This window comes from Oncorhynchus keta, chromosome 19 (assembly GCF_023373465.1).
Source record: "Oncorhynchus keta strain PuntledgeMale-10-30-2019 chromosome 19, Oket_V2, whole genome shotgun sequence".
Lineage (NCBI taxonomy): Eukaryota > Metazoa > Chordata > Actinopteri > Salmoniformes > Salmonidae > Oncorhynchus > Oncorhynchus keta.
In genome coordinates this window covers 25,877,232-25,894,980 of record NC_068439.1, presented here as the reverse complement: position 1 = coordinate 25,894,980, position 17,749 = coordinate 25,877,232, and the positions used below count along the sequence as shown (strand labels likewise).

At 42.9% G+C, this 17,749-nt stretch overlaps 1 protein-coding gene across 3 annotated transcripts in view; it reads right to left on the bottom strand.

The window, feature by feature from the left end:
- Positions 1–217: 217 nt before the first annotated feature.
- The window catches only part of LOC118398005 (lysophosphatidylcholine acyltransferase 1-like), a 36,788-nt gene continuing 19,256 nt past the window's right edge, over positions 218–17,749 (bottom strand). For all 3 annotated transcript variants that reach the window (XM_035792930.2, XM_052470093.1, XM_052470094.1), the window contains 11 exons: positions 13,754–13,866; positions 13,593–13,653; positions 7,991–8,049; positions 6,831–6,865; positions 5,959–6,013; positions 5,722–5,804; positions 5,439–5,564; positions 2,989–3,142; positions 2,532–2,630; positions 2,199–2,340; positions 218–1,927 (listed from right to left, as the gene is read on the bottom strand). In XM_035792930.2, coding sequence (XP_035648823.1) covers positions 1,749–1,927; positions 2,199–2,340; positions 2,532–2,630; positions 2,989–3,142; positions 5,439–5,564; positions 5,722–5,804; positions 5,959–6,013; positions 6,831–6,865; positions 7,991–8,049; positions 13,593–13,653; positions 13,754–13,866 — 1,106 coding nt within the window. In that variant the 3' untranslated portion in view covers positions 218–1,748. The remainder of the gene's footprint in view (positions 1,928–2,198; positions 2,341–2,531; positions 2,631–2,988; positions 3,143–5,438; positions 5,565–5,721; positions 5,805–5,958; positions 6,014–6,830; positions 6,866–7,990; positions 8,050–13,592; positions 13,654–13,753; positions 13,867–17,749) is intronic.

Genomic DNA, 17,749 nt, shown 5'->3' with positions numbered 1-17,749 from the left:
CGGACATTGCTTTCACCTTTTCTGTGTTCTGAAATGAGTCCAGATGTAGGGTGGTTGGCGGGGAGTGAAAGTCACCATTAACTACGAAGATGGATAATATATATATGTAATTTTTCTAATCATCCTTGCCGAAGGCATAGAATAGTCACCATCTAATAAACTGAATATGTATGTTTCCACAGCTCCCACTAGTGGCAATAAAGAATAACGCCGCAGCTGTAGAAATGTCATGATTTAATTCAACATAAAAGGCAGGGATGAGCACTGCATAGGTATTCATAATTTACAATTCACTTTCTTACAAAATGAATATTCAAACATTCAAAGATGTAGATACCACAAATGTACAACATACAAAAGGTGTCGATTTAAAGTCAAACTGCAGAGAATTCCCAAAACAAAACCAACCAGTACAAAAAGCCAGAACAGATCGGTGGTTTATCATAAAGTCAGAACTGATCACAGATCAATTTTATGATGGCCCCCTGCATAATGGTTAATGTTAGGATTTCAGCAGGGTGGGCTGATCCTATATATTTGTGTAAGGCCAACTTCATTCCAGAGTGATACGAGAGGCAATAAAAAAAATTTAAAAAAGGGGGTAAGGATCTGAATGTACCCCCCAATGGCATCCTATTCCCCATATAGTGCACTACTTTTGACCAGAGCTAAATATGCACTCTTTAGGGAATAAGGTGTAATTTGAGATGGAACCCAACTCTTTTTCTCTGTTCATCCAATAAGAAAAGGGAAAACAACAAATGTTCATGTTTGAGACACCAGTGTTTATGCCTATGAAAATAAATACACTTAAGCTGTGGGATGTTTCACTCAAGCAACATTAAAACCATTAACACATTTAAAACTATTTAAAAGGCAACAAGGAGCTCAATGTGAACGTGGTTTAAAAATAAGAAGTCTAAGTTTGGTCCCATATTCACCCATTTTAACAGTTTGTCTTGTGAGTTGCTATGGTCTACAAGGCAGTGAGATGCTTAGTTTCAGCTCGATCCAATTGATCTCAGTCAGTCTCATTATGAACGGCAGTGATTAAGCTCAGCTCAGTTTGGTGCTTAATCACCTGATAAAACTCATCTTGAGAAAAAATATGAATCATCTTACCAGAGTGTGCATTTCATTGTCATTATGATAAAAAGGAAAGACAAATAAATACCTATACTGTACATAAGAGAAAAGTAAAACCCTTTTGAAAATAAATAGCCAAAGTGTTAGATGAACTCAGAAGACCTTCAGAGGTGTCCAGGTCCTTAAACTCAGGTGGGAAACCAGAAAGCATACAAAGTCCTTGAAAACAGTAGCAGACAAAACCAGAGATGGGAGTATTGGTGTGAGATGGTGTCCGGAGGAACAGATTGTCTCCACCCTCCATCATATTCTCTCACTAACCAAATCTCTCCCTCTACTCTACTTCAACATACCCAACCCTTCCTTCCCTCCATCTCTCCCTTTCACAGTCTCAATCTCTATCCACCTAATAGTTTCTTACTTCTCTCTCCTTGTCTATCCACCCCTTCTTATCTCAATATATCCTATCCCTCGCTCCCTCCCTCCCTCCTCCTCCTCCTCTCTGGTAGAACATGCGGGCCACAGTAACACAGAAGATACAGTAACTGTAGAAGACAGATTTGTTTGATAGAGGCCCAGGACCTCCCGATCATCCTTCTATCCCGCCATCTTTTCCCTCCTCCGTCCATTCCCCTCCTCTCTCGGTGATAGATCCATTTTAGTCAGTCTTCTTTCCTCTTTTGTCCAGGGAGGCTGCAGGTCTGCTCCTCCATGTCATAATTGGCCACACTGAAGCCGTTGACCATGGGGGCTGTGTGGGTGGTAGAGGGGGTTGTCCTGGAGGAGAGGAGGTACTCCTGAGCAAAGTCTGGGTGCTGCTCCACGAACCGACAGAAGTCATCTACAGATGGATATAGAGAGAGAGAGAAGGACAGAGTGAAAAAGAGATTGTAATTAGTGTTGGCCGTGATCCCGTTAGTTGGACGCTCTTAACCAGAGTGATTTACAGTTAGTGCATTCAACTTAAAGTAGCGAGGTGAAACAACCACATTTCACAATCACAGCAAGTAAAACGTTTTCCTCAATAAATCAACTATCAGCAAAGTCAATGCTAGTAAGAAAATATGAGTGCGAACGTGAGTGCAAGAAAGGGCGTTAGTGTGTGACATCACCGTGTGTGATCTTCCCCGCGTCAAGTGTGTCGATTGCTGAGAACAACTCTGTGACGTCGACCTCTGCTACTCCCAACGCCGTTCTCAAAATGGATGCCAGATCCTTTTCCACAATCGCCCTGTCCTCCTTCGCCTCGTACATCTGACCAGGGTCAGGACATAGGACAATTAAAACGTTTTATATAGCAGACGTTTTATATATTTTCGAGGTATTTCTATTATAAATGCCTTATAAGAGCAGACAGATGTTATAATGCTTTCAAAGAGCAGACATTGGTTTCTTATATAGTGCTTCATAGGAACTGTTATAAAGCTTCATTGCCTGTCACTCACCCCAAAGGCCAGCCTGAGGGTGTCCATGGCTTTAGAGGGTTGACATGCCACAGACAGGGCTATCACATACTCCCTGATGTCTATCTGACCATCTCCATGCTTCAGAGAGTGAGTAAGGGAGAGAGAGGGAGTGAGTAAGGGAGAGAGAGGGAGTGAGTAAGGGAGAGAGAGGGAGTGAGTAAGGGAGAGAGAGGGAGTGAGTAAGGGAGAGAGAGGGAGTGAGTAAGGGAGAGAGAGGGAGTGAGTAAGGGAGAGAGAGGGAGTGAGTAAGGGAGAGAGAGGGAGGGAGTAAGGGAGAGAGAGGGAGGGAGTAAGGGAGAGAGAGGGAGGGAGTAAGGGACAGAGCAAGAAAAGAACACTAATGGTTATTTATTTCTCCTAATTTCATTGACTGACTGAATAAAATCAGTGTGTGTAGGACCCCATGTGAGTTATACACTGTGTGTTAGATATCTACCTGGTTGAAGAGGCTGTGTAACTCTGTGAGCATGTCCGTCACAGGTAGGTCGAGGTAATGAGCAAAGTCCCCCAATCCCAGTCTGTATCCCCAAAGCTTCCTGGCTTTGTTAGCCTGCTGCTCTAACACCGTATCTGTCGTCCCCGCTCTCAGCCTGCACATAGAAAATACATGGTTTAGAAATACATTTCCTACTGTCCAGGGTTGTGGCTAGAAGCTTGATTTTGTCCATTTAATGCAGCGTTATTCAAAGTCGGGCCCGCGAGAATTGCAGTGGGATTCACAAATTTAAAAAAAAATATATATATATATATATATACACACACACATCGGGAACCAATACAGATTATTTTATGGGACAATATACAAACTTTATTGAGAAATAATTTGACATTTGATTGAGTAAATGTATGTATTGGCTGTCTTAATGTTGATAGGAGAGATGAGAATGTAAGGAATTGAAGGTTATTTGTTGATGTGAAAATAAACATGTACCGGTTTTAAAGATGTGTCATTAGATTTGGGGTGGGATGAATTTCTGGTGCCAAAAATGGGGTCCCTGCTGAAAAAGTTTGAAAACCACAGATTTAAATGGCAAAATCAAGTACATCTCAAATCATTTGAAATACTACACTTTCTAGTATCTGAATGTATTCAACACATTCCTTTGACATTGATCTGCCATTTTCCTTAGTACTATTTCCCAGTATTATCAGTAAACCCAGTAGTATTTCCTAGTAAACCCACTAGCATTTCAGTAGTATTACCCAGTATTATAACTAAACCCAGTAGTATTTCCCAGTATTATCAGTAAACACTGTAGGATTTCCCAGTTCGACCAGTAAACCCAGTAATATTAGTCGTAGTATTTCCCAGTAAACCCAGTAATATTAGTCGTAGTATTTCCCAATAAACCCAGTAATAATTAGTCGTAGTATTTCCCAGTAAACGCAGTAATAATTAGTCGTAGTATTTCCCAGTAAACGCAGTAATAATTAGTCGTAGTATTTCCCAGTAAACGCAGTAATATTAGTCGTAGTATTTCCCAGTAAACGCAGTAATAATTAGTCGTAGTATTTCCCAGTAAACGCAGTAATATTAGTCGTAGTATTTCCCAGTAAACCCAGTAATATTAGTCATAGTATTTCCCAGTAAACCCAGTAATAATTAGTCGTAGTATTTCCCAGTAATATTAGTCGTAGTATTTCCCAGTAAACCCAGTAATATTAGTCATAGTATTTCCCAGTAAACCCAGTAATATTAGTCGTAGTATTTCCCATTAATATTAGTCGTAGTATTTCCCAGTAAACCCAGTAATATTAGTCGTAGTATTTCCCAGTAAACCCAGTAATATTAGTCGTAGTATTTCCCAGTAAACCCAGTAATATTAGTCGTAGTATTTCCCAGTAAACGCAGTAATATTAGTCGTAGTATTTCCCAGTAATTCCAGTAATATTAGTCATAGTATTTCCCAGTAAACCCAGTAATATTAGTCATTATTTCCCAGTAAACCCAGTAATATTAGTCATAGTATTTCCCAGTAAATTCAGTAATATTAGTCGTAGTATTTCCCAGTAATATTAGTCATAGTATTTCCCAGTAAACCCAGTAATATTAGTCATAGTATTTCCCAGTAAACCCAGTAATATTAGTCGTAGTATTTCCCAGTAATATTAGTCATAGTATTTCCCAGTAAATTCAGTAATATTAGTCGTAGTATTTCCCAGTAATATTAGTCGTAGTATTTCCCAGTAAACCCAGTAATATTAGTCAGTATTTCCCAGTAAACCCAGTAATATTAGTCGTAGTATTTCCCAGTAAATTCAGTAATATTAGTCGTAGTATTTCCCAGTAAACCCAGTAATAATTAGTCGTAGTATTTCCCAGTAAACCCAGTAATATTAGTCGTAGTATTTCCCAGTAATATTAGTCATAGTATTTCCCAGTAAACCCAGTAATATTAGTCGTAGTATTTCCCAGTAAACGCAGTAATATTAGTTGTAGTATTTCCCAGTAAACCCAGTAATATTAGTCGTAGTATTTCCCAGTAAACCCAGTAATATTAGTCGTAGTATTTCCCAGTAAATTCAGTAATATTAGTCGTAGTATTTCCCAGTAAATTCAGTAATATTATTCATAGTATTTCCCAGTAAATTCAGTAATATTAGTCGTAGTATTTCCCAGTAAATTCAGTAATATTTCCCCAGTATGGACACCCTTAAAATGTCAAAATGTGGTACAGGAGATCACTTATACCCTACCTACCCATTCAGACACCTAAACAAAAACAGAATGTACGATTTTAGAATAAACATTTATAACATTTTGAAATGTTCTTATTCATTCAACATCAATGTTTTGTTACATCAGCAAAACAATTCTGTTTTTTAAAACTATTAAGGACCTGTAATAACACTTAACAACCAATAGTAAAGTAAACTCCAACTGACCCGAGCCTTCGCGCTAGTCTATTGAACTGCAGTAGGCTGCTGTTGCTAGGGACACGCATTGGGCCCTTTGCTAGGCTCAGCTGGCAGTCATCAAACGACAGGTCTGTGATGGGCAGCTCCAGGGCCCTATCAGAGCACAGAGAGAGCAGTCAGGATCCCCCCCTGACATGTCAGATATACTGTATATGTGACAGGCATTTAGAGAAGTATAAGACACACAGATAGCCAGATGTAAATGATGTAACCTGGGGAGGCCACACACACACACACACACACAACTAACTTGGCCATGATGCTTCTGACATTATTGGCGAACAGAGCAGGGTTGTTCTTCTCTTCCTCAGAAGGAGTGTAGAGAGGCAGGTACTGCATGGAAGAAAAACTCATTGTTAACACCTGCCCATCTTCCATTTCTCTTTCTTCAAGAAAGATTGGACGTCCGTACGCAGTAAGATGCCCCACTATGTAACAATGACGTCATATTTGCTGAGTCCACCTTAAAAAAAATAACAACCGTTACCTCAATCTCTATGGGGTTATGAAACTGGCACAGTGTCAGCCACAGTATCTCAAACCTGAGTGGAAAGAGAGAGAGAGTAATCAGCTGATTCAGAAAGAAAAAAGGGGGAGGGGTGATGAGAGAATAGAGAAGTTGTGCAAGGGGATATTGTGAAGATTAACCACAGTCCTAAAAACACAACATCCCCGTCCAATCTAAAACATATTGCCAGATGTGTGCCGTTTTTGATTATATTGATTAGTGATTGTCAAGGATGCACAGAAATCCCAAAATGTGTGGAATTTTTGTTTGCAATGTGTATAGGCTAAGAGAGCTTCAGCTGTTTATTAATGAAGTGTTGTTATAGTGTGAGAAGAAAACCTATTTGGTGAGAATTACAACACAGGGTACAACATTATTCTAACTCCTAAAGGGGCAGTTTTTATCTGCAGTTTTTCTATTGCTCTTTATTCTGCTACTAATCAAATTTACATGTTAATTGTATCTTCTGATTACAATTATTATGTCTCATATTTTCCCCCATTTGCAATCTATTAGCTTCCAAAATATAAGTACTGTAAGTATATCTAGCTATCCGATAACGCATTCTGATTGAATGACTGGTCTGTACTTTGTAAAAACAGAGTACATGTTGGGAAAAGATCTTGGTTCCTTTCTAAACATAGCAATGTGAATTCAAAGAGGACTGTCCACAAAAATAGGTGAAGTGAGCTGGCTAAAGAGTTGAGTCCTCATTCAAAGGCAGTGTGAATACAAAGAAAACGGAGTTCAATTTAAAGAGGACTGAGATCGGTTCTTTTAAAGAGGCCCATATGTGAAAACACGCTGAGAGAGAGACAGAGAGACGGAAATAATGAGGAAGAGATACTCACGCTCCAGGGCCTTGCCATGTCCACGTGATCGTATCCTGTCGGAAGAGGAAATTAGTTACACAGCAAGAATGGGGCCTACACAGAGGCTGCATCTCAATACTGTACACTGGCTTCCTCTCCTCTGCGGGCCAGACACACAGACGCATGAATAGGGATCAAATCGTACATCATTGTCCGTTTCCGTCCGTCAAAAGTGCAACTCAAGCCAACTATTTTCAGACGAGTGCCGACGAGTTTCATCTGTCGAAAGACCGACCATTTGTGCATTTGTCAGACAATCTCTGTTGTCATTCATCTGTCAACAGACAACTCCCATTGAAAAAACATTGGCTCCATCCGAAACACAAAATCAGTGTGCTCATGGCCTAAATGAGTGACACACAGCAGGACTGGCACCTACAGAGGCTGCATCTCAATAGTCTACAGAAGCTTCCTTTCTCCTCTCCTTCATCTACAATGGTCTGAAAACTATGTACAAGTGAAAGCAACTTGGGGCATCGTCTATTTGAGACTTGCTTTGACGTTTTCAGTTATTTTGTGCTATCGCAGGTCAAGAGGAGAGGACGACATTGTAGAGATGAAATATCACTCCGCACGAGTATGAAGCCACTCAAAACGGACAGACTGACTCACACCTTGAGAAGAGAGAAACTAGGGCCTCCCGGGTGGCGCAGTGGTTAAGGGCGCTGTACTGCACTGCCAGCTGTGCCACCAGAGACTCTGGGTTCGCGCCCAGGCTCTGTCACAACCGGGAGGTCCGTGGGGCGACGCACTTGGCCGGTAGGGATATCATTGACTCATCGCTAACCAAAGTTGCCAGGTGCACGGTGTTTCCTCAGACACATTGGTGGGTTGGATGCGTGCTTGTTAAGAAGCAGTGTGGGTTGTGTATCGGAGGACTCATGACTTTCAACCTTCGTCTCTCCCGAGTCCGTACGGGAGTTGTAGCGATGAGACAAGATAGTAGCTACTAAACAATTGGATACAACGAAATTGGGGAGAAAAGGGGGTAAAAATTCAACACAAAAAAAGAGAGAAACTGTCAAGGGACAGAGAGAGGGAGAGGGGAAGGAAGGATATGGAAAGGAAAGTAGGCATGGAGAGAGGGTGGTTTGGAGGATAAGGGAAGAGCGAGGGAAGGAGAGTAGTTGTATGCTTACCATTCTGTTGGGGTAACGTAGGACTACTGGTTGGACTGGAACTGCTGGAATGAAGGCCCCTGAGAGAGAGAGAGAAATGTTAGAGTGTGTGTGTCTGCATATGCATTTGTGTGTGTGCGCATATTCATAATCTCCCATATATATGGGTTATTTGGAAATAGTCATGGGATGGTTTTTCAATACTGTTGTAACTATATATTTTTTTTATAAATGTGAATATTTCTAGGTACTTTTTAAGTATATTGAAAAAAGATATGAAACGCAACACGTAAAGCGTAGGTACGATGTTTCATGAACTGAACTTTTCCAAGATAATCCATCCACCTGACAGGGTTGGCATATCAAGAAGCTGATTAAACAGCATGATCACTACACAGGTGCACCTTGTGTTGGGGACAATATAGAGCTGACCCTATTTAGTCGACTGTTTGGTCGCTAGGCTGTTGGTGGGCCGAGCAGTCTAAAATATATGTTTTTGTGGCATATGAGACACCGGTCTGATTCCCGCCCGTCTCAGTAGACGAATCCATTGCTGAGGCTGCGGGGTTGGCACACCATTATCACCAGTACATTTACCGTTAATTCCCATAATTTCTCATGTTTTGTTACGGTAATTTCTGTTAATGCATTCAATATATTCTTATTACAATCTTTAACCTTTCTCATTGTCTAGGGGGCCGCACAACCTAGGCTACATTTGTGAGGAAAAAGTTATCATTGTCGTTTGTTTGTAGCGCTGTCAATGTGGAGTAAGGACGCACACCTGATTATACATAGAAGTAGGCCGAGGCTACCTGGCCTGTGCGCAAATGTAGACCTATAAAATGTGCCCATTTGGGGATCTGATAGTATTTCTGATTGTCTTAATGCACCACAACTTCTCAAAGTAATACATTCTTCACCTCAAACAGCAAGTAAACAAAGTCTGTTCTTACATGAATTGAGAATGACATTAGTTCCTTAACTCAGCCTAGTTAAAATCTTTCAAGCTCTCTTTCAATAACCACTCACCGTGAAAAGGGTAAAAAAAAAAAAATCAAATAAGTCATGCTCTGGTCCAGTGGAAACGTCATAAAATAGGCCTACCTGATTATTTCTTATCCCTTGCGCAAATAGTCTACAGCTATGTCTGTCTGGAGCTGACTGGAGAAGGAAACTGAGGGCCCAGAAAATGTTACACAATGTTGCAAGTTCGCTAGTGCTAGCTTCAGATTGGACCAAGTTAATAGTTGACACAATGTTTCAAGTTCCTTGCAGACAGGCCATGCATAGCCAATTAGATTTATAGAATACTTGTTTTTTATTAAGATATTTTCTACCTACAGGCCGCAATGTTATTTGTTGGCCTTATGTAGGCTGTTTATATAGTTGGCAATGGCAATAGAAGTTACTTTGAAAGAAAAAATGTAACTACATGATAATATTTGAGATACGAAGACTATTAGAAATGAAAATAAAACTGTTCAACGAAAATGTGCACTTAAAAATAATAACTGGTATGCAGATCGGTAGAAAAGGTAAGAAATTGTCACTCCAAATGGTAGGCTATTCGTAGCATTACAGCAGGAGCTTAACAGCAGAATCTGCAAAGGCCAACAGCAGTAGGAGGAAGAGGGTCGAAAGAACAGACAACAGTCTGAGACAGCCCTAGGACAACAAAAAGCTGATAAAATGTGCAGTTTTGTCACACAACACAATGCCACAGATGTCTCAAGTTGAAAGAGCGTGCAATTGGCATGCTGACTGCAGGAATGTCCGCCAGAGCTGTTGGCAGAGAATTGAATGTTAATTTCTCTACCATAAGCCACCTCCAATGTCATTTTTGAGAAATTGGCAGTACGTTCAACTGGCCTCACAACCGCAGACCAATGTGTAACCACGCCAGCGCAGGACCTCCACAGCCAATGAAACGGAGGAGTATCTGTCTAATAAAGCCCTTTTGTGGGGAAAACATTTGCTAGGCCTGTCTCCCCAGTGGGTTAGGCTGGCTCCCAAGTGGGTGGGCCTATGCTGCGCCCCTGCCCAGTCATGTGAAATCCAAATATTAGGGCCTAATGAATTTATTTCAATTGACGGATTTCTTATAACTCAGTAAAATCATAAATTTTGTTGCATGTTGAGTTTATATTTTTGTCTGGTATAAATACCTGCAGTTAACTTGTGTCATTTCACCTGTCACATAACTGTTCATAATGAAGCTTAGCGGTAGAACCCAGTCACCTTATGTTTGTTTACAAGCACACAACATTAAGAGACTGGAGCCTTGGGAGTCACTCACTTTTGTGCAACATGAGTCAGGTGACGTAGTTACAGTATGGAATTCACAACCAAATGTTTGCCAGCTATATGTATTATAACTATTAAAGTTAACTGTCTAAAATGTGCTAAATGCTCTGTAGTTGTGCTTTTGGTTTGCTAAATGAGTAGCTAGCTAGTTAGTTATCTAGCTAAGTGGTTAGCTCGTTTCATAATCAAGCTGTGCTTGGTAACAGCAGAGAATCTTCTCCTGGATCAAGAGCCTTGCTGTCTAATATTTGTTTTGCGTGTGCAGCAAACTGTCAGTAGCATTTTTGAGTTACTTGTATAACTTGATGAGCTGGGATGTCTGCCCTGTAAATTGTCTGTCAGAGACTGTATAGAATGTTCGCAATGACTTAGTTAGCATTTAACTAGCATTCACCATGGGATTTTACATGGACTTATTAGCATTGCTAACCTTCACATTAGAGACTCAGTGGGGTTTGAAAACCGTGCCCTTTGTGTTCAGTGCTGCTATTACCAAATAACCTGGGATGGCATAAGGTTGGTATGACGGTATGACAATCTGGACAACGCCAAAGCCTAATTCACACTCGGTGGATGTTTAAGATGACTGACAACCTTCCCCCTGAGGACACAACGTCAAAATCCTGTGTTAATGGTTACAGTGTTATACAGTAGTACAGCCTGGTCATGAAACTGCTGGAGACTACCATGACTTCTGGGTGCAATGGGACCATTACCACTAGGATACTGTAGGAGTTATGACTGGATGATTATGTAGGAGTATGGAGAGAGGGATGAGGAGGTATGAGAGGGAGAGAGAGGAGAGAGGGGGTGAGAGAAAGAACGAGGGGATAGAGAAAGAGGGAGAGAAAGGGGCATATGCATGTGAAGATCGGTGAGATTGACATTTTAGTAAAGCAGAGAGGAAGAGATGAGGGAATTCAGAAAAGAGAGAGAAGATCAGACAAAAGTGAAAGGGAAGATGAAAATATGATTGAGACATACTGTATGTCAGGGCTGTTTGGCAGAGAGCCAGTGAGTGGACTAAACCAGAGACACATTGGCCACTAAATCCAGACAAGACTGAGGTACTTATTGTTGGAGCCAAAGCACAGTGAGAGAATTTAGCCTCACATTTTAATTCATGGGTAATAAAGGTAAAACACCAAGTAAAAAAAACCTAGGTGTTATTCTATTGGTTTTTAAATCAATCCACGATTGTGCACCCCAATACACATAAGACATGTTTTTAAGTTATGTACCCAGTAGGTCCCTCAGGTTCTCTGGCCTTTTAACTATCCCAAAGCCTAGGATCAAGAGGAATGGAGGTGTATCCTTTAGTTAATATGCCCCCAGCCTCAGGAATAGCCTGCCAGAGAACCTGAGGGGGACCAAGAGACATGGAAAGGTAGCTTTTAGTTACTATGTCCCCAGCCTCAGGAATAGCCTGCCAGAGAACCTGAGGGGGACCAAGAGGCATGGAGAGGAGAGACTGAAACTGTGGACAAAAATAGATCTTAAAAAAAGCTTTGCTTTTCCATAGGGTGCTTTTTATTTGTTCAGATTTGACTGTTATTCTTTTTGTTTTTTTAAATCCTCTTACTTAAATATTTCATTTTATTTTCATTGTTTTTATTTCTTTCTTCCTTTGACGACCATTGTATTGCATTTTTGAAATGTGCCGTATGAATAAAAATGGATTTGGACAGACAACCCAGAGTTAAACTGAAAGCTGGGTTTAAAGGGGCAACACTACACAGACGGGAACACGCTTAGATAAACAGGGATTTACAGCTCCAGTCAGAGTTGGTCAGTGAAATTCCTAATATATAACTATTTACCTTTGCCATAGCCCAAAATATAACAATGTTACTCCATTGTTTACAAACAACAATGTATGTCTTTCCTTGCATCTAGAGCCCTGACTATGAAATTGTGGTGACATTTCCCTAGCCCCAACCCTCAGCTCTATACCATCACAATCTGGAGCCCTGTCTATGAAATTGTGGTGACATTTCCCTAGCCCCAACCCTCAGCTCTATACCATCACAATCTGGAGCCCTGTCTATGAAATTGTGGTGACATTTCCCTAGCCCCAACCCTCAGCTCTATACCATCGCAATCTGGAGCCCTGTCTATGAAATTGTGGTGACATTTCCCTAGCCCCAACCCTCAGCTATATACCATCGCAATCTGGAGCCCTGTCTATGAAATTGTGGTGACATTTCCCTAGCCCCAACCCTCAGCTGTATACCATCACAATCTGGAGCCCTGTCTATGAAATTGTGGTGACATTTCCCTAGCCCCAACCCTCAGCTGTATACCATCGCAATCTGGAGCCCTGTCTATGAAATTGTGGTGACATTTCCCTAGCCCCAACCCTCAGCTATATACCATCGCAATCTGGAGCCCTGTCTATGAAATTGTGGTGACATTTCCCTAGCCCCAACCCTCAGCTATATACCATCGCAATCTGGAGCCCTGTCTATGAAATTGTGGTGACATTTCCCTAGCCCCAACCCTCAGCTCTATACCATAACAAAAGGCGAGGACACCATTTTGTTGTTTTTTCGTTTCCCAGAATGTCGCTTAACTGAACAGGGTGAGACAGGTTTAGAAAAGCATGGCTTATGGGGACAGGACAGTGACACAGGGGTAGAACAGAAGGGATTACTCTGTGGGGACAGCTACAATGAAGAGGGGTCACTAGTGGGAACACACACACAAAGCGACAACACACACACACACTGAACAGAAATACACACACATGGAAGTGCGCATTCAAGACTCACATACACAGTGACAGGCACAAGGGGTGCAATTTTCAAACCCCACTGAGACTAATTCAAACATTAGCAATGAGAGAGGGCGAGAGAGAGACGCACACACAGACAGAGAGAGAGTGACGGCGCGAGAGAGAGCGTGCGCGCAAGAGAGGAACAGCGAATGAGAAACAGCGAGCGCGACACAGAGCGCGAGAGCGACACAGAGCGCGAGAGCGACACAGAGCGCGAGAGCGACACAGAGCGCGAGAGCGACACAGAGCGCGAGAGCGACACAGAGCGCGAGAGCGACACAGAGCGCGAGAGCGACACAGAGCGCGAGAGCGACACAGAGCGCGAGAGCGACACAGAGCGCGAGAGCGACACAGAGCGCGAGAGCGACACAGAGCGCGAGAGCGACACAGAGCGCGAGAGCGACACAGAGCGCGAGAGCGACACAGAGCGCGAGAGCGACACAGACAGAGAGGACAGAGAGACGCAGACAGAGAGGACAGAGAGACGCAGAGACAGAGACACAGACAGATGAGGACCTGGTCAGCATAAAGAACACATACCAGGCTTGAATGTGATGAGGCAGGATCTGTTGGTACACGTCCCCTCTGGAAATATCATTATCTGCAAACACACACACACAGTACACACATGGGTACTTATCTAAATACACAGTACATTGAATTAGACTTCCAAGATTGAGGAAGGTTGGTCTTTACGTTACCTGAGGCCACTCCCCTCCAGCGTGGGCTCTGCGTTTGATCTCCTCGACCGTCTTCTTGCGAGAATCCTGGTCCGACCGTGACACGAACACTGGCCTTATGAACTTTATCAGAGCTGGTGGGGCAGGGAGAGACAGAAGGGGATGAGGGAAAGACATTGGGGAGAGAAAGAGGAATGATATATTGATATTATGCTGTGCTAATCTAACTATAATAATGTTATAATGACAATATGGTCATCATTAACACCTGGTCTCACCACCTCATACTGTTCCTCTCTCCAACTGTCATGTCAACTCTGATAACCTCACTAACACACACCAGTCAATATCTATCAGAAGACTATGGTTCTCACTGCCCCTGACAGAGACTGGGGTGGGTTTCTCAGTATGCATACTACCGTGCTCCACACTCTCATGCTCTGAGCGCATTCTCCGACAACCTTCTCTTGAGTACATTCTTGTGAGGTTGAGTGTGTGGAGAACACAACTGTATTACCTCACGCTGCACCTCCCCATTCACTGAACCTTCTTCCAGCCAGAACAATGGCAACCATAGACGATACAAGATGTACACAAACCAAACTTTTTACTGCATAATTATAAGCTAGATATGTGAACTGTAATAATCTAGCCAGCTAGCTAGTTAGTTAAACAGGCAAAATGTCCTAACATTAATGTTATGCAAGGTAGATGTACATATTTTGTGGTTAGCTACCAATTCTTCGTGGCTAGCTAGCTTTCCAGTTTGCCCTATTAACTTACTATGGACATGGGACTTACCCATTCACTGATCGGTCTTTCAGCCAGGACAATAGAGATGAAACAAGATATACACAAGGCAACAGTTTTACTTCATAACTATCAGCTAGATAAATGTGAATTGTAACAATATAGCTAACCAGATAGTTCAAGAAGCAAAAATGACCTAAAACTAATAATAGGCAATAGATTCGTGGGTAGCTAGCTAACTATTCTTTGTGGCTATCTGGTTAGCTAACAGTAGTAGCTAGCCCTATTATGGGCTTGCCAGAATTAACAGCATTTATTTACTAATGTATCAAGATCAAATATTGTAGTCGGGCAACACACGGGATGTGAAGCGGCAACACACGAGATGTGAAGCGGCAACACACGGGATGTGAAGCGGCAACACACGGGATGTGAAGCGGCAACACACGGGATGTGAAGCGGCAACACACGGGATGTGAAGCGGCAACACACGGGATGTGAAGCGGCAACACACGGGATGTGAAGCGGCAACACACGGGATGTGAAGCGGCAACACACGGGATGTGAAGCGGCAACACACGGGATGTGAAGCGGCAACACACGGGATGTGAAGAGGCAACACACGGGATGTGAAGAGGCAACACACGGGATGTGAAGAGGCAACACACGGGATGTGAAGAGGCAACACACGGGATGCGGCAACACAAGATGTGAAGCGGCAACACGAGATGTGAAGCGGCAACACACGAGATGTGAAGAGGCAACACACGAGATGTGAAGAGGCAACACACGAGATGTGAAGAGGCAACACACGAGATGTGAAGAGGCAACACACGAGATGTGAAGAGGCAACACGAGACACGGGATGTGAAGAGGCAACACACGGGATGTGAAGAGGCAACACACGAGATGTGAAGAGGCAACACACGGGATGTGAAGCGGCAACACACGAGAAGAGCGGCAACACACGGGATGTGAAGAGGCAACACACGGGATGTGAAGAGGCAACACACGGGATGTGAAGAGGCAACACACGAGATGTGAAGAGGCAACACACGGGATGTGAAGCGGCAACACACGGGATGTGGAGCGGCAACACACGGGATGTGAAGAGGCAACACACGGGATGTGAAGAGGCAACACACGGGATGTGAAGAGGCAACACACGGGATGTGAAGAGGCAACACACGGGATGTGAAGAGGCAACACACGGGATGTGAAGAGGCAACACACGGGATGTGAAGAGGCAACACACGGGATGTGAAGAGGCAACACACGGGATGTGAAGAGGCAACACACGGGATGTGAAGAGGCAACACACGGGATGTGAAGAGGCAACACAGCGGCAACACACGGGATGTGAAGAGGCAACACACGGGATGTGAAGCGGCAACACACGGGATGTGAAGCGGCAACACACGGGATGTGAAGAGGCAACACACGGGATGTGAAGAGGCAACACACGGGATGTGAAGAGGCAACACACGGGATGTGAAGAGGCAACACACGGGATGTGAAGAGGCAACACACGGGATGTGAAGAGGCAACACACGGGATGTGAAGAGGCAACACACGGGATGTGAAGAGGCAACACACGGGATGTGAAGCGGCAACACACGGGATGTGAAGAGGCAACACACGAGATGTGAAGAGGCAACACACGGGATGTGAAGCGGCAACACACGGGATGTGAAGCGGCAACACACGGGATGTGAAGAGGCAACACACGGGATGTGAAGAGGCAACACACGGGATGTGAAGAGGCAACACACGGGATGTGAAGAGGCAACACACGGGATGTGAAGAGGCAACACACGGGATGTGAAGAGGCAACACACGGGATGTGAAGCGGCAACACACGAGATGTGAAGCGGCAACACACGGGATGTGAAGAGGCAACACACGGGATGTGAAGAGGCAACACACGAGATGTGAAGAGGCAACACACGAGATGTGAAGAGGCAACACACGAGATGTGAAGAGGCAACACACGAGATGTGAAGAGGCAACACACGAGATGTGAAGAGGCAACACACGAGATGTGAAGAGGCAACACACGAGATGTGAAGAGGCAACACACGAGATGTGAAGAGGCAACACACGAGATGTGAAGAGGCAACACACGAGATGTGAAGAGGCAACACACGAGATGTGAAGAGGCAACACGAGATGTGAAGAGGCAACACACGAGATGTGAAGAGGCAACACACGAGATGTGAAGAGGCAACACACGAGATGTGAAGAGGCAACACACGAGATGTGAAGAGGCAACACACGAGATGTGAAGAGGCAACACACGAGATGTGAAGAGGCAACACACGAGATGTGAAGAGGCAACACACGAGATGTGAAGAGGCAACACACGGGATGTGAAGAGGCAACACACGAGATGTGAAGAGGCAACACACGAGATGTGAAGAGGCAACACACGGGATGTGAAGCGGCAACACACGGGATGTGAAGAGGCAACACACGAGATGTGAAGAGGCAACACACGAGATGTGAAGAGAAAACATTTCATTGCCAAGTCGGAGTGTATTTTCTATCACTTCCGTTCAAATAATGGCCACCATTGATTTGAACACATTTTGCATATTTTTTTAAGTGGTTGCGTCATATTTCTTTGCATATTTTTTTAAGCGGTTGCGTCATATTTCTTTGCATATTTTTTTAAGCGGTTGCGTCATATTTCTTTGCATATTTTTTTAAGCGGTTGCGTCATATTTCTTTGCATATTTTTTTAAGCGGTTGCGTCATATTTCTTTGCATATTTTTTTAAGCGGTTGCGTCATATTTCTTTGCATATTTTTTTAAGCGGTTGCGTCATATTTCTTTGCATATTTTTTTAAGCGGTTGCGTCATATTTCTTTGCATATTTTTTTAAGCGGTTGCGTCATATTTCTTTGCATATTTTTTTAAGCGGTTGCGTCATATTTCTTTGCATATTTTTTTAAGCGGTTGCGTCATATTTCTTTGCATATTTTTTTAAGCGGTTGCGTCATATTTCTTTGCATATTTTTTTAAGCGGTTGCGTCATATTTCTTTGCATATTTTTTTAAGCGGTTGCGTCATCTTTCTTTGCATATTTTTTTAAGCGGTTGCGTCATATTTCTTTGCATATTTTTTTAAGCGGTTGCGTCATATTTCTTTGCATATTTTTTTAAGCGGTTGCGTCATATTTCTTTGCATATTTTTTTAAGCGGTTGCGTCATATTTCTTTGCATATTTTTTTAAGCGGTTGCGTCATATTTCTTTGCATATTTTTTT